This window comes from Varanus komodoensis, unplaced genomic scaffold, assembly GCF_004798865.1.
Source record: "Varanus komodoensis strain SLA01 unplaced genomic scaffold, ASM479886v1 scaffold10, whole genome shotgun sequence".
Taxonomy (NCBI): domain Eukaryota; kingdom Metazoa; phylum Chordata; class Lepidosauria; order Squamata; family Varanidae; genus Varanus; species Varanus komodoensis.
The window spans coordinates 26,992,307-27,018,830 of NW_025335269.1; the positions used below are offsets into that span (position 1 = coordinate 26,992,307).

A 26,524-nucleotide genomic window follows, 5' to 3' on the forward strand; every position below is an offset into this window, starting at 1 on the left:
TGGACTTAGGTAGAGCCCAATGCTTGTTGTGCTCTTTTTTTGCGGGGGTGGGGGGAGCTTGATGGTATTGCTATTTTTCTCTTATTGATCTTTGCAATTATCTTTTGTTAAATGCCTTTAAGTCATTTGTTGGGTGAGGAAGCCTGACTAACTTGCAAAATAATTGTGAAGCCCAGGGTGTACCTTACTGGAATTGTGATGATTCCAGTAGAGTTGTTTCCACTGTCATTCTGATCATCTTTGAAAGGAAGCAACTGCGTGGATGGGACAGCTGATAGGTGGTCCATGTAAGCTGTCTGGGATTTCTCACAAGAGTAAAACAGGCAGGATGTTAATGTGCTGGAATGCTAATTTGGTCACATTGCAAATGACCTCTCTGATCCAATCATTCTCGATTACAATCATATGGACTATTTGTGTTTTAATTCCAGTGTTATACTTCCTCCCAGCTATTTGAAAAGAGGAGTATAAATTCACATGCATATTCATTGCAAAGAGTTACATGCCTAACCAGATAGGATGAACATGAAGCTAAGCAGCATGCCACATTTTATTACATTAGCAATTTAAATTAATAGTACCTTGAGTTGTGAGGGGAACTGCGGGGGCTGGGCCTATCCCAGAGGTGAATGTGTTCCCATCCATATGCTAACCCAAAAGCTGAGTCCCAGAAGTGTCACTGCTATTTAAAAATGTCTGTGGGGGGGAATTATTGAATTTTTTAGGTTCCTTTTTCTTACAGTACAAGGGATTATATTCTAAGGCAGGTGGGTTAGTCAACCTGCCTTAGAACTATACAGTAGCTTTGTCCTAAATTCATATTGAAAGGATTAACACCACTTGGAAGGTCTAAACAGCTTATGTCTTTTGCACAAAAATGTGGCTGATGCTTTTGTTGATAAAGGAACTCTTCTTTATAGTGACAACTTAATATATGCTCCACTGTAGACATTCTGCTGGCGAAACTATGTTTTTTAATAACAAAGGCAGTAGTAAAACTCTGATAATGTTTTCAAGAGGACTAGAAAATTCTCCAGTTCCTGGTAGCCCAATTCCTTAATGATATCATTTTTGAATTGAAGACATATCTATTTATCTTTGTTTTGTCTGACAACAAGCAACATGTATGCTTAAATATGTCATTAAATTAACTTGAATGATGGCAAAATGTTCCATATTTTTGCAGTAGTTAGAGAGGAACAGCTAGGTAGAAGAACATACCTTTTGCATGCAGAGTCCCAGGTTCAATCTGTGGTATTTCTTCAGTAGGACTAAAAGAGTTCTACTTGAAATTCTGGAGAGCAACTAAGTGGTCTGACTCAGTTTAAGTCAGTTTCCTATGCTCCTACATTGAAACACCATATTATGTATTACTTTTTTAAAAATCTGTTGGGGAAGGATAATACAATTTGAAACGTTTACAAAACTGTAAACAGATTCACTTCACTTCAGAGAAGGATGTTCATGCATAGCATGAACAGGTTTGTATGTACATAGCAGGATTTGTGGACATAAAACAGATAGACATCCAGAAATGTGGAGAATGGAACCATATCTATGCATGTTATTGCTTTCACGTGGATGCTCATTCTGATGAGCAGTTGAACAGAGCATTTCAGTCAACCACCTGCATGCTGACTGTTGAGTATTAAAATGAAGCCCAAGGGTAGGTGCCAGTGGTGGTTTGTACATCTTTGCAAGAGGGAATAGCACTAGCCAGTTTGAAAGAGACTTCTGGGGCCACCACTTAACAAGCCGTCTATGAACTTGGAGATTGCAACAATTATGACCCAGTGGTTAGCATCACGTTTTGGAGGCAGGTGCTTGAGAAGATGGCATCAGCACCATCTCAGAGTAGTCTTCTTAAACAATTCTTATTCAGATAACCATTCTGAGAACTTTCTGATAAATGAACAGTATTTCGAAACTTAAATAAATAAACCTGAGTTTGGCACTGAGACATCCTGGATCACCTCTTTCTGTCAGGTGAGAGGTAGGAAGTGCAACCCTGTTTATTCTACTTGACCTCACAGTAGCTTTTGATACCATGGATCATGGAAGTATTTTGCTAGATCAGATGCTTTTAGACATCGATATGAAGCCAGTGGTTACATTGTAAAGCAGGTGGGTGAACTAAAGGGTCACCAGTCAGTTGATGACAGCTAGCTCTATTTCCTGGGTTGTGTATGGGGTTGTTCTGTTCCTACCTGCAGTTTGTTTCAGAAAGTAGCAGGGGATTCTGTTTCAAGTTGTGGCATTTGTGCTCTATGGCCCCTCATGCTTTTTATACCTCTATGCACCCAACTTGACTGAGTGAAGTTGCAGTTGCCTGAATTAAGTAGGAGAGTGGAGGTGAACCAGTGCACTGAAGTTCGATTTTGACAAGACATATACACTGTGTATAAGTGGTTCTTAATTCCTGGGAATAAGTGCCCAATTCTATATGGAGTTATTTTGCCAAGAAAGAGCAGGTCTTTAGCTTGGGGACATTCTAGGATCCAGCATTGTCACTAGAGGCTGTCCAAGTGGCTTTGGTGGCAATGGGTGGCTTTTTCCAGCTTCAGACGGTTCACAACTTACAATCAGTTCTGAACAGGATTGTCTGGCCACAGTGATTAATTTTCTGACAATCTCCAAACTAGATTGCTGTATGAGATCATAAAGACTAGAAGAGCCACCTGTTATTCACACATTGCTGCAGTTACAGCAGTTCTGTAGCCTTACTTCATTTCCAAGCTCAGTCGAAACTGCTGGTGCATCTCCTTATAGCCCTGCATGGCTTGGAGTGGAGGACTTCTTTCTACACAAGCCTTCCAGTACCTGAAGGCCTAAACTTCAGTGGACCCTCTCAGGGGAAGTTCATTATGACAAAGGTTACCAGGGACAGATCACTTCCCTTAATGTTAAAACACAAGCCCTGGCAGGAGGGGGCCAAGTGGAGGTTGTTTGGCAGTGCGTACCAGCCAGCCTGCCCTTGAATCATGATCCAGAAGCATCCCGTAGAATTCTGGTTCAACATTTTACATGAATGCAGCAACTGCTTTTTTCTGGTCTGTGTGGAGCTAAAATATTATTGCATAATACAGTGAGAATAGCATGACTTCATACCGTGTCCTTGACTCATTCAGCTGACTCAAAATCATGTTTTTGATCTGGTTTACTAAATACGCCATTCAAAGTTATTTCTTAGCCTGCAATTGGAGGTGATATTAAGGCTGAGTTTCGTGGCAAATATTAACATAATTAAGAACTGCACATGTGTGAAATAACCCTTTTTCTATAGATAATAATATTATGAAGGAAGAACTTGAGTGATCTCAGAGCAAATTCTTCAGTAGGTCATCTACTCTAATATAAATGTTTTTTCCCACACCTTTGCAAACCTTCTCTGAAAGGTCAGGCTTTCACTCTGGAGGGAATATTCTTATCATATACATAGATTTGAATACAAATGAATTGGCAAGCTCCAATTGTTAGGATTAAGCTGCCTTCTTGAAGATTTAATGCTACCATCAAGAGAAAATAGAGTTAATTTAAATCTTAATTACACTCTTTTGCTGACTCTGCTTTCTTTCTCTCGGTCCTTAGGGATGGACCAGACCAAAATTCACCTCAGCTGGGAGTGTTCAGTGGGAATACAGCTCTTGAGACAGCTTATAGTTCGAGCAATCAAGTCCTTCTCAAGTTTCACAGTGACTTCTCCACTGGAGGGTTCTTTGTTCTCAATTTTCATGGTCAGTTTTCTTCTTCTCATCTTACCAACCATGTGTGAGAGAAAAAGATAGAAAGTGGCAGCATGTGGAGCTTTAAAAGGATATTTTCCGCCTACTGATGTTAGAATAAATTAGATTGGTTTAATTGGCATATTTTCATTTAATAAAAACCTCTAGAGTATCAGCCTTTATTATCCACTGCAAAATGAGTGCTAAATATTTAATATTGAGTTACTTGGTTTTTAATATTTTAATGGAAAAACTCTGGCCCACTTAACCCAGGCCATACATTTCTCAGTAAATCCAAAAGACTTCTTTAGTATTAGGGAAACACAAATACAATGATGTTCTAATCTTCCATCAAGACATTTTCAGCTGCTTAGAAACAGGATATTTTCTCACTTGCAGCCCTGGACCAACGTCAGAGTCTAAATATACTGTTAAACCCAAAAAGGGCAAGGTTAAGTAGCAAAAGACTGCAAGTGTTTATTTGAAATTCTTTTTATTTATGAAATCTCCTTTCTAGGTAAAAGAATTACTTTCAATTGTTTTATGTATATGTAATGCCCAGATAGCTTTAGCTATGTGCAGTATAGAAATGCAATTGTTAATAATAATAATAGTAAGAATAAATACTGCACTGTGTATAAAGACTTTAGTTTCATCAATATATAACCTGACACTGCACCATATTGCACTGTTGCTATTCCCTGTTGATCCGTTGTTCTGTGTTAAATCCCTTGGCCCCAAGACCGTGCAACAGCCAGCGGCAGAGTGAGGCCACATGTGCCCTGTGGGTCAAATTTTGGTGGGACATTCAGCAGCAGGGCAGTGGCAAATGTCCCGGAGGAACTAGGGGGCAATGTGGGCCCTCGTACTTCAACGATTCCCATCACAACCAACAGCATCCTTTTAGCTCATTGGAGTGGTTGCAATAGCCCTAGTTCAGTACCCATAAGACCACGAACATGCTTAGCCAGTTACACCTGTGACTATTACAGCAAGCTTGGGCTCTGCATTTCAGGTATGCCCATGAGTTTTTGTGGCTCATACATGCTCACAGTGCAGATGATCTGAGTTCTAGATTGCACCAAATAAGATGTATCATATATATTTTGGGTTTCCATTAAAGCTTTCACATTGGAACATGATTTTCTGAATAGGGTTGATGTATAAAATTATGTTAGTAGAGGGTTTTTTTTCAACATTTATGGATTAACGTGGAACTATGCAAAATAGTAGTGCAATTATTCCAGCTGAGAATTTAGGTCCATATAACCAGGGATCCATAAAAAAATGGTTTTCTTAGCTTCCGCTATGCTCAGAAACATTTGCTGTCAGGTTAAAAATAGCCAATTATGATAACGCTTATTTTCAAACAACTAATAATACAGATTTGATTCCATTTACAGCATATCAGCTTAAGAAGTGCCAGCCTCCGCCAGCAGTTCCGCAAGCTGAGTTGCTTACAGAAGATGATGATTTTGAAATAGGTGATAATTGATTCTTGTGTTAACATGCCTACACACTGGTTTGCTATTCAGACTTCTAACATCATTGATATACTTGAAATGTCCTCTTCATTCAAAATTGTAGACATAGATAAAACGTCACTTGTGTTGAAAACTGTGTGCTCTCATCCAACACATTTATAGATAGCTCAGTGAAAGTATTCCAGTTAAAGAATTTGGGGAAACAGAGTTGACCTTTTTTTTTTTTTTTTTTTGAAGTGTGTTCTTTAAAGCACAATGTAAACCAAAACATCAAGTGCTGAGCGTTATAGATGCACAAATGCACTTTCATGCTTTTCAATTATTTTTAATACATGCATAGTTCATACTTACCTAGTCTCTTATGGTGACATATTTTAAAATTCTGGGTGAAATTATGTAAGTTTGGGTGAGGTTTTAGTTGCACTGGAAGAAGTCTATATTGGTATTCATTCTGGCTCATAGGCAAGGTGGAAATTTAATAAATTCAAAAGTGGTTCTCAGTTTTGGGTCTCCAGTTGTTATTGAACTACAATTCCCATATGGGAATGGGAGAGTATTTTGTTCAGTTCATACACTGATAGAAGCTTACAAAATGTACAATTCTCAAATCAATCTAGAATCTCATTGTCCTTTGGCATGCCAGTTTTGCAGCGCAGAGCCCTGGATAAAAAAGCACTCTGACATTGTATATTTGTGAAACTAATGTTTCCAAAAGACACAATAGAAAAGAGAGCTTCTTCCAAAACTGTGCAAATAAGGAAATACATACAAAAGCCCCTATTAATTTCTGCGTGGATGCACATTGATGTGGAAATGAGATGGAACAAAATGAAGCCCAGAAAAATGGGAAATTAGGAGAAACCAGAATGGTCAGATTTATCCATTCTGTGTTCTGCCATCCTTGGTCATTAGACATGCATGGAAAAAAATAGAATGTGTAGTTCCAAGCTTAGGGACACTGCATGAAAAGATCTTCCACAGATTCTTTAGTACAGAAAGAAATACCAAGAGGCAAAGGGAAGATATATTAACCTTTCACTAAATAGAAGTATTTTCATGATGAAAATTGTAATTATAAAGCAAAAATGTAACAGTAGCTAATATTCTAAAGTGTTTCAGTGTCTACATTCAGAAGTGAACTACTTCTGAATAAAGATGGCTGGGATTGCAGTTTAATTGAATCACACTCAGGTCTTACTGAAAATAACGTAAAATTAGTCATGAATCAAGTCAGTCCCACTGATTTCAATGGGAATTAAACATGACTCTCTTTGCCTGTATGCAACTAAATAGGTTTGGAGTCCACTGCAATTTTGTACTTCAGAAACTGGGCATTGTTTATGACTGCATAATTGTTTTCCCCTCTCTCTTCTCAGTATAGTATGTTGGTCAAATTTTCTAAATCCTCCTTTCTGAATTGTTCCAAATTCCAATTTACTAATTCTATATATTAATTTGCTCTTCTATCTTGAGGTGTTTTGTGTAGGTATATGCATATATAGACACCTCTACACAGGTGGTGCTCAAACTATGGAACTCCCTTCTGAGATGTGCTTATCCAGTGCCTTCAATATTTTTTAGATGCTAAGCAAAGTCTGCCCTGTTCTCCCATGAACCGAACGATACAAGGGAGCCTTTTAAGTTGTCTTTCATCTCCTGTTCAAGTTAGACTTTAAATTGCAGATTTTACTTTTCTGGTGCTTTTTATTCTTGTTATTTTACTGTATTTTAGTTTTTATTGTCAGTGCCTCAAGGCATCACTGTGAAAAGGCAGGACAGTACATCATAACTATATATAAAATTCAAATATATGCATTCTCAACACTTTCAGGAGATTTTGCCAAGTATATGTGCCATCCTGGCTACACCTTGGTTGGAAATGACATGATGTTTTGCAAACTGAAAGCACAACTCCAGTTTGATGGCTCCCCTCCATTTTGTGAAGGTATGTATACTGCTGCTAGCATTATGACATGTCAGCTTTATGATAGTGCTTTATTTGTTTTGTTTCATATTAACATTTTGTTCAAAGCAAGCAACAAGTATGCAAATTTGTGATTATTACACTTTAAAAGTGTTGAGAATCTAAATTAAAACCTTTTGTGTATACTCCATTTCTACTTTGGTATCCACGGATATGGCAATATAGCTAAAAAGTTTGATTGAAAATGTGTCTAGCAGAGTGTTTATTAATAGCAAATGTATTTTTTGTTTGTAGATTGCAAAAATGTATAAGGAAAATGATAATTTAAAAAGTAGGAAATCTTCATGTTGAGATATTCTTCCATTCCCCTCCCCCCCCGCCCCGGCCACACATACTTTTTGGGTAACATATCAAAATGTTAATTAGTGAGAAAATGGGAACTGTTACATAACTGTGGAAGGACAAAACCAAAATGGTTTCAAAATGAATACCAGAGCGAACAAAACACTGTTATCAAACTACATTGTACAAATGTCAAGACTAAAGTAATTTGGAGGTACTTGGAAACTAAATAGCTAGTATGAAATCATTTCCACTTTCTGGTGACAGCAGGTTTCTTTGTTTTGTAGTGCTTGCACTCTAAATAAGATGTGCAAACATAATATTAGAGAGCAGCAGTTCAGGAGACTGAGCACAACATTGCATTTCTGATATATGTGAAGGACGAGAGAGCTTTTGATGTTAGAGTAGTATTAAAAGGTGGAGACAAATACCATGCTGCAGTGGTTTTGGTATGTGTGCTCTAACAATATGAAAGAACTTCCGGATCCGGCCTGAATGCAGAATGGGTTGTACTTTCTGGGAAGAGCCAGGAAATAAAAATGACCCCCACTGCTTCTGGCCTGAGGAGAGAATAGTCACGGCCCAAGAGAGCTCCGTGTAGAAGGCTTTGTTTAAATATACTGTGTAAGCTTGTTTAGAAGCAGTGTGTTTGAACCTGTGGGGTGCAGTCCACCAGCCAGAAAACATGATGGAAGCAGTGACTGAATCCTAAACAGAATGATAAGAAACTGTGAGGTGGGGAACAGGGAGAAGAGCGAGAGAGAGAGAAGCTTGAAACCACCAAGCACTTTACACCTTCCAGTCCAGGCATGGAAAACCAGGCATGAGGAATTTAGAGTCCCTGAAAATGAAACTGATTCTATATGCAATTGGAGAAAGGGGAGTGGGAGAAAAATGAGTGAGACACTGTGTGCAAACATTCCATACACAGTACAGACTTTGGCTGCAATAACAGACTGCTTTCGTGATTCTGCAACCTCAGAAAGAATGAAGCTGTGGAAAGAGAGATATTTCATGTGGAAAAGCACTGAGGTATATTGCACCGGTTTGAAGATGTTAGCAGCCAGTTGTAGTTTTAGAGATATCAAAGACTCCTTAATATGGGATCAGATAATGTGTGGAATACTAGACACATAAGTATGAGAGAGATTGCTGAGAGTGGCAAGCTGACTCATAAAGAGAAGCTTGGAGATTGCAGCAGAGATGTCCAAAGAAAGGATTACAATCCTGGGAAGACAGACAATAGAATCTATCAGCAAAAGTATAGAAGAAAGAGGGGAAGAAAACTCACATAAGGACAACAGGGAACACCAGACAGCAAGGGAAGTACTGTGGCAGAATTGGGGACATGCAAGACAAAACAACCAAACAAAAACAGCTTCTAGGAAGAAATGCCGTAACTATAAGAAACTTAACCACTGTCAAGCATCCATGAAAACAGAAAGAGACTGAAGCTAGGATGCACACTGTAAATATGCAGAGTGCCATGCTGTGTGCGACAAATCAAGTGATAAATGTGCTGCAGAAAAAGCCCACAGAGAAACATAAACAATTATATGCAGTCATGTACCTGGGGGATAAAGCATTACTATTTCCTTTAGGCTGTGGCCCAGTTACAACATTATCCCCATCTACCTAGTGGATGCAAGCAATCCAATAGAAGAGGTGAAAAAGCTTTTAAGGATGTTTAACTGTACATCATCAAAACCAGCTGGAGTTGCCTCAGATGACTTCCTGGTTCCACCCAAGTAGCCCAACCCATTCAAAACCCATACAAAAGGATCCATCAGCTCTCTCCTATTTTTACATATTGCAGGGCTCCAGTGTGCATGTGTGTTCTCAATACACAGCTGCTGCTCACTTCCCCTCTCTAAAAGGGGACGTGAAAACAGCACCACATGGGCATGCAAGCTATGTGGAATATTGAGCCATTGCTGTGGTATTTGGTTCAGAAAAACAAGCAAACTTTTCAACAAAGCAAAGGGGAGTATCATGATAAATACCTGAAATCATATTTATTGGAAGTTTAGGTTTTGCTATGTTCTAAGAGCAACTTTCTAGGCACATAAAGGTTCCCAAAGCAGGTGACCAAAATGGACAAATGTGTTCATTTGTTTATTTGTTATGTTTCTCCCTTTGTGGAATTCAGTGTGGTTACATGCAGTTCCCAGGTAGTCCTCCCTCCAGTCCCAGGCCTGCTTAACTTCACCATGGTGGACGCCTTATGTGCCTTCAAACCATACTCTGCTAAAGATAGTTGCAACCCTGGAAGATCATTGCTCATTTTGAATCTCCTCCTGCAGATACCTCTGTATATCACATGCTGTTTCATTCACTATCAAACATGTTTCATCGGAGGGTCCACAGTTTCCATGTGCACAACAGACCTTTCTGCAGGCCCAGTCAGTTTCAAATCTTACTCTTGATTCTGGAGACAATGCTGATCTACACACAGTGTGTGTCCCTGAGCTCTTTTGGTTGGCTGTCATCTTTTAAAATTTCTTTGACTTATTTGGAACAAGTTATCCTTTATTTACAACCATATTGTAGCTTATAGTCCAGTATGGCATGGCTACAAGTATTTTATTACTGGATTCTTTTACAATAGGTATCTATTATCTTTTTTTTCTTAAAGAAGAAATGCTCTGATTCCTAAATTTAGGGTGCTTTCAATAAATGCTGCTGGGAGACACTCTGCCTGAACCTGCCTGATGTTCTCTCTTGTGTGTGCCTATCTGTGTACCATATCATCTAGCTTTCCTGCCCAGCGGAAAGCTGTACTGTCTGTGGGAATCAGATCTTTTCAAGTCCCTCTTGGAACTCCCAGCTAGGTGCCTGTCCTTGCATTCCATTACTCTGTGCTCCTCGCCTATGAATGGTCTAAGAGTAAGGATGGTTAGTCCCTTCCTTGGATTTAACTAACCACTGAAGATTTCCAACTTCCATTTGTCATCTCAGCAGAATATCTAAAAGGCCCCTTCTCTCCCTCTCTTCTCTTGCCAATTCCCTTTTCTTTCTCTCATACTCGAGTCCCCTATTCCACAACCTTCCAGCTTGTATTTTGCAAATGTTTAATGAACAGTTGCATCCTTTACCTTTGTGTCAATATCCTGGGCTCTATTAGGCATTTCATGGCATTGTTTGTTTATGTTGGCTGTTTTAATTAGGTCTAGTTTTATGGAAATTGTTTTAGATTTTTAAAGTACATTGCATTTTTGTATATTGGAATTTTAAACTGTTTTAAATCTATACATTGGAATTTTATATTGTATTTTATTGTATCTTTACTTTTATTGTACCTCTTTTATGTATTTTTGAGAAATTGTGAACTACCCAGAGAACTCCTGCTATTGAGCAGTAGATAAACAAAATTAACGATCATATTAACAACCACAGCAACTTGTTCTGGGTCCAGCTTTCCTTCCTGATATCCTTACGGTGATGCATCCCTTTCTAAAATAGGAATGTACAGCTTGCAGCACTCAAGATGCTTTAGCCTTCAATTCCCATGATCTCATTGGCTGTGTGGGGTAGGGCTGATGACTAGGCTAAAACATGTAAGAGCCACACATTGCCCAGCCCTGGTTTTGAATGTCGGTTCCAAGCTGCTTATACTAGATCCTGTCAATTTGCCTGTTTCCAAATTTGGCTAAGGTGGTAGATTTCTAAGCTAGCCCTACCATATGGACAGTAGTTAGCCAGGAAGAAACTCCACAAAAGGAAACAAATGGACGTGTTCCCTTAAGTACCAGGCTGCTTCTTCAATCAGCATTTGTTCTCTCAGGACACTAAATCTGGTTCAGATGCGTGTCAAGTAAATCTTTTCCCAAATAATCATGATTATATAACCCTTTATGCTGTTGAAATCTCTGTTGTCTTGACCACCTACACACTGGTGTGGTCATTGTACATGCTGTACCTCTAGGGAAAAGAAGTGTCTGAACAGCATGAAACACTCAGATTTTTTTTCTCCTAAAAATAGTTAGGAATAGCAGTTTAGCAACATGAGTGCAAATGTAGCATTTAAACCAAGACAATGAGAATGAAGTAGGCAAAGCTGGACAGGACACAGAAGTGAGATTTCTCTTCAGACTGATTGTAAGAGATTTGTGCCTCTAATGAGCACTGGAAGGAAAAAACAAGTAGACCCAGCACTAAACAATAATGGATTGCATGATGGAGAGTGTACTGCAGTTCTTCATACACAGACACTGGTAGCAGGTTGCACCAAAAGATTGTGGGTCTAAACACTCTTCAGAGAAAACCAAAGGTACAGAGGCATGCAGAATACCACAAAGCCATGAAGGCTTTTACGATAGACTTTTGTTGCTTGTCACCATCTCTGCCTGAATATTCCATGCTGTGCATTTTTCCAGTCATCACTGATTTTCACTGTTTTGTCATTCAGCTTTTCATTTTTTCCCATTCCTCTTCTGATGTGTTTTCTGTCATTTCAACAATATTGCAGGGGTGGGAATACCATCAGAATTGGTGGTTGGGAGCCCGTCTGTGAACCGTCTGGTTCACAGAGATGCTTTTCAGAATTTCTTCTCATCTAGATTTCACATTGGATTTCTGCATTCGTAGTCACTGGGCCTCACTCCCAACATGTGAGCAGTGAATTAGTGGTCTCCATTATTCCATTTTTATTGTGGGAGCTGTACTCGTGCCCTTCATGGCAGCTCCCTTCAGGTCAATCATGTCTTCCCCTCTCCAACTTCTAAGTATTGCTTATAGTGGCAGCAATATCAAGTTGTGGTGGTTTACCAACATTTGGGAGGGCATGAATGCATCGAAAAAAATACACAAAAATAGTCTTGATGCAATAATATGTAGTTATTCTAAGTTTTCATGGCAATGACAATGTAAAAATAAGAGGTGGAATGCCAGTTAACAGGAAAGGACTGTTGTATGTCCCAGTCTCAGAACTAATGTGGAATATTCTCCTAGTTCACTCAAGTTCAGAGACAGTAAAAAAACAGTGCAAAGAGGACCCATGTGCTGCTTTTTCTGCGTCACATTTATCACTTGATTTGTTGCACACAGCATGGCACTCTGCATGTTTACAGTGTGCATCCTAGCTTCAGTCTCTTTCTGTTTTCATGGATGCTTGACAGTGGTTAAGTTTCTTACAGTTATGTCATTTCTTCCTAGAAGCTGTTTTTGTTTGGTTGTTTTGTCTTGCATGTCCCCAACTTTGCCACAGTACTTCCCTTGCTGTCTGGTGTTCATTGTTGTCCTTATGTAAGATTTCTTCCCCTCTTTCTTCTATAAGGGAGTACTGTAAGGGAATTGAAGGAGTACTTAAATTCCTTCAATTCCTTCTTCCTATAAGGGAATTGAAGGAGGACGTTTCCCTTATCCGTACTGTTTTTTCAAGCAGCATCTCCCCGCAATAACTATCAGCTCAACCTTTATGGTACAACAGATTAAGAAACCATTCCAGAGTGAGCAGTTTGATAATGCCCAGCAGGACTCTGTGGTTCTGATGGACACACAGGTTCTCCTGTGTGTCCATCAGAAGAACAGAAACCTCTGGCAGAGTGGACTGAGCCTTCTCTGCAGCTCCATGTGTCTTTCTTAGATGTGCTCTGGAGAGTTGGGCTAGCTTCCAGAGCAGATTTTGGCTATGAGCAGACATGCAGGGAATAGAACCAATGGAAAGTTCTGTTGCATGGGCATGAGTCAACTCACATGATGTGGATTTATAAGATATAATCCCAGTGTTGATGATGGATCTTAAAACTACAGTATCGCCTCTGGACGTTCGCACAGATTGCACTGCAAAAGAACAAAAATCACGTCAGTATTTGCCTTTGACTTTCAAGTTGTCAGAGGAGTAAGGGGCTTAGGTCCAGCGTAAGACCTCATCACCTTACAATGCTGTCTTACTTTTCCTCCTCCACATTATTGTTTTGAAGTCTATTGAACTAATAAAGCACAATCATGTCATATCTCATTCTTGCTAAACAATCCTCATTACACTAAAAAATCTAAGAGCAGAGTGGACTAATTAAATAAACTTGCCTGTTTAGAGTGATATTTTTAGATCAACGTTCTCTGTATCTAGACTGATTTATCTTTTTAAAAAGTAGTTTAACTAATTAATTGCTAGATTTTTTTCCAGATTATATCTGATAGTCATAGAAATGTGATGGCATCAGCAAAAATGTTTCATTCATATATTCAAAACAAAAACATATTCTTTACTGGAAAATGTTAGAAACATGCAAACTTAACCAGGATATTTTCTCTAAGCAAATGTGAATAATCACTTAATTGTGAAATTTAGATGGAATGTAAATGAATTCTCTATATTGAGAATTTGCTTCTGATGAAGGTTTCATATCATTCTGATATCTATTTTTATGAACCTAACAGCTGGTTTATAGTACAGTAGTTTTTATGCACAAAACCTGCATCTTGATTGATTTTCATGTCAACAAATTGTAAATTCCAAAACTGGAGAATGGGAGATTGAAGATCTTTACCAGTTTTTTTTTTAAAGTACCACCACATGCACATGCATGCACACGCACACACAAAGGAAAAAATATGAAAGAATAAACAACTTTTCATGATCTGTCTTCTCTTTTTCTTTCTATAGCACAATGTCCAGCAAATGAAGTTCGTACAGATTCATCCGGAGTAATCCTCAGTCCAGGTTATCCAGGCAACTACCCAAATTCACAAACATGTGCCTGGACAATTAAAGTTGAACCAAATTATAACATCTCTATCTTTGTAGAAACATTTCAAAGTGAAAAACAGTTTGATGAACTGGAAATCTTTGATGGTGAGAAGAATTTCATTTATTGTTGATGCAGTAAAATAAAATGTAATTAATGCCAAATGGTGCATTATGCAATACTGTATTTGACTGCTCAGTGAAAAGAAGGGCACACATGTCACATGTTTTCTCTCTGCAAAATATTATTTCATTTTAGATTACTAGTCTAAAAAGGATATAAAACTGCCCACAAGGCAGTGCAGGTGTTGGGAATACATGTTTGTTGCCAGGAAACCCAGATTAACACTTCCTCCACCAATCAGGCCGTTTGTTTGACTGATGACCTTTTCTCACTGACTTAAGATGTTTCTATCAGCAGTTTTTAAAAAGATTGTTTTGGGCATATGGCCCCCATCTGCATCTGAAGAGGTATACCATGAGGCAACCTTAGTCAGGAACAGGCTTTTATTTCAGTTTGAGGTAAAGATTAAATAATACATTCCATAGAAACAGTGAGTTTTGAGGAAACACTGCCATGGGATGATGGAACAACTTTGGCTCGGTTTGTATCACTTTAGTATTTGTGAACAGGCAGGTCAATTCAAATAATTGGAGAAGGAAAAGAAACCAATGTAGCTGGACCCATGCAAGCCAGTCAGTCAGTGCCAAATTGCCAGAATTACCCTTGCCAGGTGTGGTTCACAGTGCTGTCCATACCTGGCAGGGTGGGTGGGCTTACAACCCTGCACCTAAGGCTTCTTCCAGACTGCCAGGCTGTTCTGCAAAGCCTGTTGACCACCTTTGTCAGGTTGGTATGACATGGTAAACCAGCAAGGGCAATTATGGTAATTTGGAAGTGCACATCTGGCTCATGTGGGATGAGAAAAAAAAATCAGTGGTGCTTTATTGCTTTTTCAATCATGCAAACCGACTCAGTAAGTCCCTTCTATTCCACTCCTACATGGATGTTTTTCCTGATTTCTTCTGAAAAAGTCCACACAATTTCACCCTACTTTCTATGAAGTCATTAAAGTTAGAAGGTACTTGCAAAATGCCGCAAGGGCTCACTCTTTTTTCTTTCTTTCTCTTTTAATTTTTTACAGAGACTAGGTGGCTGGAACAGCTAAAAAATGCGGCTGCTGCCATGTGTGGTTCAACTCACACTGCATATGACTTTTGCCTTTTCCAGCAATGCTGACCGGGAAAAAAAAATGGTTGCCTCTATCAGCCCATAGGGGCTGCCAGGGCTTTTTTTTTCTGTCCAATGTGCCTGAATGGGACACATTGTCATCCCAGGGCATCCCAGTATGAGCTGCAACACTCGTGGCATGTGTTGTGCTTTCTAGCTGCTCTGCATGGCATATACCGTATAAAAGAGGAAAAGAAATACAGGTGGTATTTGGAGGTAGTCCAGAGTCTATAGGATGGACTATGTTCCCTTCTCATTTTAGTCCAGAGGCACACGTCAGGTGAGATCAAGCAAATTTCATATGCACCCCTATTGTTGGTGTAATTATGATAATTGCACATTTTTAGTATAATTTTAATTATTCTAAGCAGTCGTGTATACAGCCTGGATTCACCTACTATAATCAGTGAAAGTCTCAACATTTCATAAAATGATTAAATCATAGCATCATAGAATATTAGACTTGGAAGGGGCCTATAAGGGCACTGATTCCAACCCCCTGCTTGGTGCAGGATTATTCTTTGTCATCTGTTTTTGTATGTTTTCTACAGGCTCTTCTGGACAAAGCCCTTTGCTGGTTGCTTTGAGTGGAAATCACACTGGGCAACTTAACTACACAAGCAAATCCAATCAGTTATATCTGCGTTGGTCAACTGACCATGCAACCAGTAAGAAAGGATTCAAGATACGTTATTCAGGTTAGTAACCATGCTTTAGTATTAAGTTCTGCTTTAACATTTACTCACACAATGCATGCGAGACATATAACAATTTGCAGGGCAGGGCAGAATGATAGGGTAAATGCTGTCCTACCAAGGGGTCAGAGGTTGAGTCCCTGGCATTTCTACCTGGCACTACTATACATGTTGCCTGGTGAACCACTGGAAACATCTGCCATTCAGAATGGACAATACTGGGCCAGATTGACCAATGGTCTAACTTGGTATAAGGCAGTTTAATATACACGTCACCAAATACAGACTTGTCTCATCTTATGTACTGTATTGACATGTGTTAGTATTGTATGTGTGGATGCTTAGTAAATAGAAGCACTGATATATGTATATGGCTAGTTTGTTAGTGACATAGGAACACCAGTCTTGTTTGTGATCATGATGAAAAGGCTTTAACATCCCACTCTCATGAGGAAATCGCCATTTCCAGTGTGGAAAAAGTTATCTTGGCTGCAGCAGGATCACTGGAGAGAAATATGGGACCCCTTCCATTGCTGGTGGGGAGGGGTTTGGGGTAGACTCCACCTGCATCTGTATTGGTAAGTGGATGTGTGTGTTTGTCTGTGTGGATGGATGTAGGGCACATGCGTGTGTGTGAGAGAGATGGATCACTGAATGAAGGGGTAAGAGGGAATAGAAGAGAAAGGAAACCTCACCTGCACTTGATTTTGAACCCACCTACCACCAGTAGTACATGGCCCCTAACAACTTTCCCACTTGGAATGTATCCCCCAACTATATCAGCCCCCCCCCCAAAGTTTGTCTGTTCCTGCTATAACAGCTTAAAGAGAGCTGATATAACCCTTTTTCTTCCAATAACAAGTGCCATGGGAGTTGGCTGGTTGGTTAGATGAAAAGACCATGGAAGGACCCTTTTACCCTTTGAGGTATCTAAAAGGGTGAGAAATCCAGTTGGTCATGGGTAGGAATCTGTCAGATTTCCTTTGCATGGCTACTCCAGACTCTGAGCCCTTTCCTTCTGCCCTAAGCCCACCTTGCATCAAGCATTCATAGGGACAGGGGCAGAAAGTAACTTCAAGTGAGTCCACAGGGCCAGCTTGTGCACACACCACTGGCACACCCTCTCTGGAAGCAGACTTCTGCTTCCACAGATGTGACTTGCAAGCTTTGTGCACTTAGAGTAAAGAATTAAGTACTTAGTGCAAAGAATTACATACTGCATGCACTTGATGTATTTGTGCAAATGATCATGTATTTTGCATACATTGCACAAAGAAGCCATTAGCATTTTTGATCTTGGCTTGGCTTATTCCTGGCCAGGGCTGAGCACAGGAAAGAAGTCTGCTAGGTACAAGGATTCTAGCCCAGTCTTCATACCTGCAATCCAAACTTCCAGGATATGGATTATTTATCACATTTTAGTCCTGCTCTTCCTCCAAGGACCGCTGGGCAGCATGTGTGATTCTCTCCACAGTTCTACGCTGCATATAGATGGGCAGTAAGAACAATGATCCACGCAGTAGTGACTGGCCCAAGGTTTATCAGTGAGCTTCATGACTGTGTGGAAAGTTGAACTAAGTTCCCCACATCTAGTTCAAAGCTTTAATCAATATCCCATAGTAGTGTATTCCTCTGAGAAATAAGGCTGTGACCAATACAGGTCTGTTGTTCTGTCTTCTCTCTGCCTGAGGAGGAGCAATATCTCTGTTTACCCATAAATTTTAAATACTGACTTCATGTCCATGGCAAATCTGAAGGACCCTGAAGCACCGATGGAAATGCTTTCAGGTTAAACCAATGGCCTATTGAAAAGTTAATGGGCATATATTTTCTGGAAAGCCTTTTCTCTTTGGAAAGACAAACAAGAGCTCACTAGGTAGACATTGATAATCTGGACAGGATATGCATTAGGTTGCTCTACAGACTAATTAATCTGCAGGACACAAATGCACTTGCTCTCTCACACACACATCTATACACCTTGCACATGGGGAAAGCATCTTTGGAGAACAGCTCAGTGAAACTTTCTCCTGCTGCACTGACTGCATGTCCTGAAAGGCTGCACAGTTCTCTCCATGCCTGTAAGTTTTACATCTGATACAGGAGAGACAGCCAGCGTGAGAAAAGAATAACAGCAAGCAGCAGAATAAGCAATTGGGCCTGCATCTAAATGAGGGAAGGCAGCAGCATGAAAAATGTGAGAGAAACAGGGGCTCAAAAAGGCTATTGATGCAATGGCAGCTGTGACTGAGCCAGCAGGCTGCCACACAACTATCAGCCTGTTGTAATGATTTACTGCTTCCCTGCTTTCCTCCCTGTTCCTCCATCCCTGACTTTGCAGAAGGCTTGGCAAATAGCACATGTCCAAAATGTTTTGTAGAGTTCACTAACATGTCCTTCCTTGATGAGCTTCTAAAATGGAAAGGACATCAACCCTTTTCACCTCTGCTGTTACCAGTCCTCACATGGCCACATGTTTACAGGGTGTGGACCTAACATCACCAAAGGAAAAAAAAAAGCAGGACAGCTACCCCCTTGGACTGTCCTATCTTTTACTGACCACTGCCTTCTACCAAGTCACACTATTGCAGCCTAGCTCAGTATTGTCCTCATTGTCTAGTTGTGCTCTCCAGGATTACAGGCAGGCATGTTTCTCAGCTCAAAGGGAGATTCCAGGGACTAAACTCTGAATCTTCCCACACGCAAAAGACTCTACCATGAGCCCAAGCCATGACCCTTTTCACTGGAGGTACAGATGTCTTCTTTCTCTGTCCACACCATGCAAACCCATTTTCAAGTTGCTGTCTTATATGGCTGAGTAGGTAAGCTTGAAAATATGCAATTATTATCTGGTGCAAAATTCTCACACTGCAAGGAATGTCCTGTGAACAGGATAGGGATTAAATGATCTCCATAGCTCATTGCAGAACCACAATAAATTAAGCAGATTCAGAAAACATGTCATTTGTGTATTTTATTCAGGACACAAAATTACATGTTCTTAGTGAAGAAATTGCATTCCTCTTGTATCCCCAACTGCATAACATGCCCAGTGCTGTATTTAACCATGAATGCTTTTAAGACAGAAGGTTACCCAGGAGTGTATCCCACCAAATTCAGTAGGGTTAATTCTAAGTAAGCATGCATAGAATTCCAGCTTCAACAAAACTACAGCGTTTGCCTAACAAATACTCATGCACAGATTGGTGGAGCCGCAATTACTTAAGGGGAAATTATTTGTGTTGTCTGAAAGGCTGGTTATGTAGCTGTTACAGTATGACACTGAAGGGCAAGGGGATAAACAGGACAAGTTTTATTTTTTCCTGAGAGTGATTTCGGGGGGGGGGGGGGGGGGTTGACAGTCTTCTTGTACAGTCAGTGCAACTTGCTACTAACTGCTATTTATAAGGGTAATTTTTAATACAGAGGAAGGAAATGTTATTAAAGCCATACCAGATTTTAAAAATTGAAAGTATTAAAACAGAATTTCAAACACAGTTATTAGATTTCCTAATTCCGAAAAAAATCCATAAATGACTTTTTGACAAAAGCAAAGGAAGGCCTGTGTTTTTTATTTCAGTCAGGAAGCAATTCTGATCTGGGACTAAGTCCTGTGGAACTCAGTATGAATTACTTTTGGGCAGACATGCATAGGATACCATTCTCTCTATATAACTATACCTATATATATCATCTATATCTAAAAAGTAGGAAAAGATTATCACTAGAAGCCCTTATCTACAAATACAGAGTAAATGTAATTCTGTCTCACATATATCAGTGTGTACAATTTTGATGGGGACCTATCAGTGCCACAATTAATAATGAATAGCAGTGATTCATGAAATGAATTAATGTACAATCAGAAAATCTGATCTTTTCTCTTTCTTGCTCTTTTCCCCAAATTTAATGTCCCAATCAAAACAGTTGCCACCCTCTTTACTGGCCCTAAGCATTGTACTCTGTTTGGAAGAGCTTCAACCCCCACCCACCCTGAGAGCCTCTGCTATTGGGCGGTATAAAAATGAATTGAATAAAATAAAAGTTAAAGACTCAGAAGTTTTAAATTCTAAATCCATGTAGTTTTACCAGCCTCACATTGGTCAAGAGTGGGGTTCTAGTTTTTTAAAAAAGCTATAAATCTCAAATATAGTGGTATCGCTATACAATTCTCCTCTTCAAATTACTGCATGGAATCAAAATTATTTCAGAAAACGACTGCACATCTTTGTATACAGCAAATGTTTGGGGGAAATTGAAACAAATTAGTTTATGAACTAGTTACTACTTGGGAATGCTGAGAGAGATGAAACAAAATAGGAGATGGCATGAGTGCAAGTGGAGGGATATTCCTAGTGGATGCTGTTGAGCCACGGTATGTGCCTATAATCAGGTATATTTGGGGATAGTAAGAGTGGCAGAAAGCAATGTCCCATTGCCTCTATTCAATTTATTCAGGATTCTGCATGGCAGGGGCGTTTTTTAATGTTATCCAGAACCTATTGTATACTGCCTCTAAGAACGCTGTGGACCCATCCGAGGCCTACGGTAATGTACTTGCGAGGGCATTTACAGGGCAAATATCTTGCACCTGCCAGAAATTAGTATCTAGTATTATAGCAGTTGAATCAGGTAACATACCCTGAGCACAGCCTGGTACAGTTTTACTGGATAGGTTTCATTGAATACAGATGAGGATGCTGACAAGATACTCAGAGAGGTCCATGCAACCAACTCCATACTGGATCCTCCTTGCCTCTTTTGGCTTCTCAGAACTGGCAGGGAAGCAACAACCAGATGGTCCAAGGGGATAAGTTATTCTTGCTTGTGAGAGGGAATGGTCCCATGCTATCTGAAAGGAATAGTGGTGAGACCACTCATGATGGGGCCTTCCCTGGACCCAGGAGAGCCTAACAACTTTAGGCTGGTGGCACGTATTCCCCTCCTTGGCAAGGTACTTGATCAGATGATATCCATCCAGCCCCAGGCACTCTGGGATGAGACTAATCATCTGGATCCATTTCAGGAGAAATCAGTAGACAGACCAGGTTTTGGAGGCTTTGGTCATCTGGTATGATGACCTATGCCAGAAAGAAAAGGACAGTGTGACATGGTTAATATCCCTGCATCTTTTGTAAGGATGTACAAGGAATCAGCTTTGGGTGGATTCTACCAGATTGTTTTGGCTTCCTGGATTCCAGTCCACTTTGCATTGAGAGGCAACCCTCTCTAGCTGCCATTCCCAGTGGCCAACCTTCCTCCCCGTTCACTGCTGTTGGCAGCTTGTGGAGAAAAGGAGTGCACTGAGAGGATGTGCCAGCTGCCATTCCTGGCAGGCAGCCTCCTTCCCTGCTCACAGCCACTGGTGCATGGGAAAAGGAAGCACAGGAAAAAGGATTCTGGCTGCCATTCCTGTGGCCAATATGGTGCTGCTTATGCGGTGCATGGGGCTCATGTTCTGGTGAGCGCCCAATGAACCCTGGCCACGCTCACCAGGTGCTTAGGTGCTGGAGAGGATTGGCACATCCGTAAACTCTTGGTGGCTTTTGATACAAACAACCATGGCATTTTTCAGGGATAGCTGTCTGAGCTGGGTGTGGGAGGCACATTGTAGTGTTTCTGTTCCTACTTTTAAGGTAGTGTCAGAAGGTGTTGCTTAGGGAATACTGCTTGGCCACATGGATTAGGTTTTCTGTCTCAATGTGCATCGGATTGTGCCTTCAGCATCTTCTGATCGTGAGGAAAGAGCTTGCATTCATGCTCTTTTATTTTATTTAATCAATTTTAATCATTTTTGCTTGTTTGTTTGTAGCTCCTTACTGCAGTTTGAACCATATTGTGAAAAATGGTGGGATTGTAAATAAAACCAGGGGAACCGTGGGCAGCATAGTTCACTATTATTGCAAGCCTGGATACAGGATGATTGGCCATAGCAATGCGACTTGTCGACATCGGCCAGATGGCATGTATCAATGGGATTTCCCCCTTCCTCTCTGCCAAGGTAAGGCTTCCACACATTTTGCCAATAACATGCAAGTTAAAAAGATTCCTGTGTTAGGATTGGTTTTAGCAGTTGAGGAATTCCTGTTTCCCTGAGCGTGTTCACACATAGATGCCAACAGAATGCCCAAATACACACAGAAGACATGTTTATATGATTTCTTTCATTCACGTATTAGATTTATATCCTGCTTTCGTTTTACAAAGAAGTCAAAGTGGCTTACATCATTCTCTTTCTTCTGCTCTGGGTCTTACCCAACAACAACGATCCTGTAAGGTGGGTTGTGTTGAGAGTCTGTGACTGGTCCAGAGTCACCCAGTTGGCTCCATGGCCAAGCGGGGACTAGAACACAGATTGCCTGGGTCCCAGTCCTGCACTCTTAACCACTATATCACACTGGCTCTCACTACAACATTTCCTGCTGAAGAGGCATGCCATTGTGCAGTTAAAAAACCAGCTTGCCACTTCATCCTTGAGAACGCCTGCAGTGATAACAGCATCCAGTTCTTGCCAAGAATCTGCCCACAATATTTAACCTTTAGAAAGGCTAATTATTCCTTTCTGGAACTAACAAGCAGTAGAGATGTTAGACCAGACCAGGATTGAATGGTACATAATGATTGAAATTTAATTTGACCATGTTCGTTAATTTAGAAAATGGTGCACTTCCTTTCTCTAACTATTGTATGACAGTTTCAATTTTCATAAGCACACATCTATAACTTGGGTTAAGCTGGCTAGGTCAGAGGGCATTTTTCATTTCCCATCTCGTCAAGTGGAAACTCAGCTCCTGCTCCTACATAAATAACTTGACTTCCTTCCAAGGAATAATAATTTATTGTTATCACTGTTACTTTTAGCTGTTGAAGCAGCAAAAACTTTACAGGTAGCAATACATACTAAGTAAGTATATCTGAATATGGTTCAGGTTCCTGATGCAGCCCTTCAAAACATTTTTTGAGATAGGGAAGCAAGAATATTTTGCAGGCCAAGAGCTCTGTCCATAAAATACCATTTAGTTATGTCTTTATCCTTTCTTTTTAGCTTTTTAAGTACACTTTAAATACTCTCATACAGGTTTTTTTTTTAAATCAAGATACAGTTTGTCCTAATTTGCCCTTGTAACTGGGTGGTATATGGAGATAATTAGCCATTTGAATTACGAAGTGAACTGATTCCATCCAAGTCCTTGAACTTATATTGTGTAATTTATTTATGCACTATTTCAGAAGTGGTAAATATACTCCAAAATGCAAAGCATTATGCTTTCTCTGCCAAGCTGTAACGTACAGAATGGAATGTGCGCATTTCCTCTGTCAGAGAGTATAGTCAAGTAACAGTTTGCTTTCCAAGCAGCCCTGTACTATTCTGAGATTGATTGTAAAAATAGTGGCCTATTAATTAATTGATCAATCAGTTCCTTTCTACCAGAAAATGGCACTCAAGTCAGCTAAAAACAATAAAAGATAGCATTTAAATTAAAAACATGATTAAAAGTGTAATAGAAGAAATGAATTAAAGCACAATTAGAAAACACTACAATAAACAATAAAAGAGCACTGAACCCATGCCAAAGGCCTGCTTGAATAAAGGTTATCTTTATTAGTGCTTTCTATTAAGGCTTCTCTTTGCACTGTTGTACAGTGAATCATGTAACAGCAACAATATGATGCATGCAGTGGAATGCACATTTTTTTCCTGTACAGTAGCACATATGAAAGCATTCAGGAATACTGCTTTTCTTCTTCCCCCTCCTTTTTCAGCTGTATCCTGTGGCATGCCAGAATCCCCTGGAAATGGTTCAGTCTGGGGTAATGAGTTTATTTTGGGCAGCAGAGTGATATATGAATGTAATGAGGGCTTTAAGCTAGAGTCTAGTCAACAAGCAACAGCCGTGTGTCAAGAAGATGGATTGTGGAGCAATAAAGGAAGGCCACCTGTCTGTAAACGTAAGTATGGAGGTTAGAAAATATGTACACTTTTATACCATACAATTTACTTCATCCTCCTTAGTGGTAACAGTTCAACACAATATTTTGTCTTGGCCTCTTCACTTTCCCTAAACTGCAAACCTCACTGTTGCTTAGCACAGACGTTAAAACGCCGACTACTCTGCACTTATTCTTTTTGTGGGCTTACTCCTACAAGACTAACACCCACCAGTGCATAAAACATTTTTGATCAGACGAGACATCAACTGGATAAGACATTTCCCAGCTGATGATCAGTTACCAGCCAGTTGGTGGAGAAAGCGGCATTGCTTCAGTGCTGCTAGTAGCGGTGCCATGCCAGCAAACGTGATTAGGGTCCCTCATGGGAGAAGCTTTAATTTCCCCCACAGCAATCTTGATACGGACATGCTAATAGCAGTTGGGAAATTGCAATCTCAGTCAGGATTGCCAGGGATAGGGGCATGGGAGTCGAGACAGCCTCTCTTTCTGCTATACCATGAAATCCAACCTTCGTAATGATAACATTAGTGGGGCAAATGGTAGCAGTGGGAAAAAAACATGGATAGGAGACCCTTCAAACACTAGTTAGTCACATCATGATTAGCCTAACACAACTATCCTGATTTCAATTGGACTGAAGTACGATGTGATCAAAATACCTTAGTAATGCAAATTTTATACACTCACTGTAGCAGTGAAACATGTATTTCCATTTCATTCGTATCTGTTTAGTATGAGGCACTGACCAGAGGAATTTCAGTGCTGCTGTTATGCAAGCGCCCCAAGATCAATGTTATATTTGTCAAGAAAAAGTATTTTCATTCCCAGGCTTATCTTTCAGAATTGCTTGGCACATTGCTTGACACATTTTGAAGGAGCAATTTCACCATTTCTAGGATTTTGATTAAAATATTTGAATGAAAATATGAACCAATGTTGGCTGCCTCTGGGAGGGAAAACTTGAGCATAGCCTCTTTCATCCACCACACAGTATGTCACAGAAATGAAGCAAGGTCGGTGACTTAACTGCTTCTGTTTTAAAGACAAGGAATAGCTTGCTCTGAAATAATATCCCTTACTCAGGTGAAAATGAACCATGTTCTCACTGACTGTTGAGGAGCCATTTAAATTTAATACAGCTATGACTCCTCATACCTGAAAAGTTGTGTTTCATATCTTATTCTCCACCAGGTCCATGAATGATTATGGCCTCCTCTCCTCTCCTCTCCACACTCCTTGTTGTTTTTGCTGATGAATGGTGTAAGAGATGATCTTTACTGTCTGTCTTCATGTAAATCTTGCTAATTGCCTGTTTCCCCGGAGTTTCAGTTATATTAGACTGAATTTCATCTGGAAACAGAATGGTAGACACTTTCTAAACACAATGGAATTGTTTTGACATCACCTTTTTCCTCCTGAAAACAAAATATACTTTCAAAATGCGACACTGGGCAGAATCTAGATTTGGGAAGCTCTAGCCAACTTCAGGGCAACTTGTAAAAGTTTCATTAACTCAGAAACGTTCATTAGTCTGCCTTTCACTCTAAGAGTGCCATGTTTCTTCCAGCTAAGTTACGGCTACAATCTCTACTGCTCTCGGCTCCCTAGCAGCAGAAGTTAGTCTCAAAGCTCACTTCATTGCCAGTGGTTTAGGAATTAGGATTGGTCCGTAGCACCTTTTTTCCTATCTAAAGTGGGAATGAAAGATTGCCTGTCACAAGTCACACTTTCTTGCAAGTAGCCATCATAATTCAGTGAAACAAATCTAGGGCCTTCTGGTTGGCCTTTTCACATGCAAATGATATAGGTATGACTAATGGAGGTGAAGGAAGGAACTGACACATACACAAGGAAACCGATTGTAAAGATCTTGATGTAGTAGTTTATCTTGGATTAGAAATCATAGCAGTGGTGCTTAATCATGCCCTTCTTACCAGCAGTGAATGGCAGAGCCAAAGGATTGTTGCAGGAAGCCCGAGCCATTGCACATTATTTGAGAAGTGATGGATTTGAGCTTTAGAAAGGAAATTTCAAATGCACACTGAGCATTAGTTGCTCAATCCCAAAAGGCGTGCATTACCTATCCAGATGCTTTTCTTCTGCATATTTGTTTATAGAATTGGAGAAAAATAGAGAAGCAAAACCCTTATAGGTTCAATAGGGTATATGACTCTTTGGGTAGCTTCTTTGGACATAAGCCAAGAAGCTATGGTGAAATCTTACCATTGTGGGTCTATTGCATCTTTCAAACTGGAGTTCCTGCATGGTAAAATGAGTTTTCTACAACTATGAAAAGGATCAGTGATCTGTTCTAAAATTGTCATATTTCACCATTGCTTCCCTGGTCATCCAGACCTGCAATTGCCATTTTGTCAATACTGGTACAGAAACATCATAGGGTTGTCTGCCAAGAGCAGCCATAGAAGTGAACATTTCTAGCCTACAATCTCTACTGCCCTCAGCTCTCTAGTAGCAGATGTGTCAT

At 40.0% G+C, this 26,524-nt stretch overlaps 1 protein-coding gene across 1 annotated transcript in view; it reads left to right on the forward strand.

Annotated features, from left to right (window-relative positions):
• CSMD1 (CUB and Sushi multiple domains 1) overlaps positions 1 to 26,524 on the forward strand; it is a 909,441-nt gene that overhangs the window by 811,614 nt on the left and 71,303 nt on the right. Inside the window, exons 45-51 of the mRNA XM_044419148.1 lie at positions 3,589 to 3,734; positions 5,126 to 5,206; positions 7,038 to 7,151; positions 14,080 to 14,268; positions 15,943 to 16,089; positions 21,899 to 22,087; positions 23,851 to 24,036. Coding sequence (XP_044275083.1) covers positions 3,589 to 3,734; positions 5,126 to 5,206; positions 7,038 to 7,151; positions 14,080 to 14,268; positions 15,943 to 16,089; positions 21,899 to 22,087; positions 23,851 to 24,036 — 1,052 coding nt within the window. The remainder of the gene's footprint in view (positions 1 to 3,588; positions 3,735 to 5,125; positions 5,207 to 7,037; positions 7,152 to 14,079; positions 14,269 to 15,942; positions 16,090 to 21,898; positions 22,088 to 23,850; positions 24,037 to 26,524) is intronic.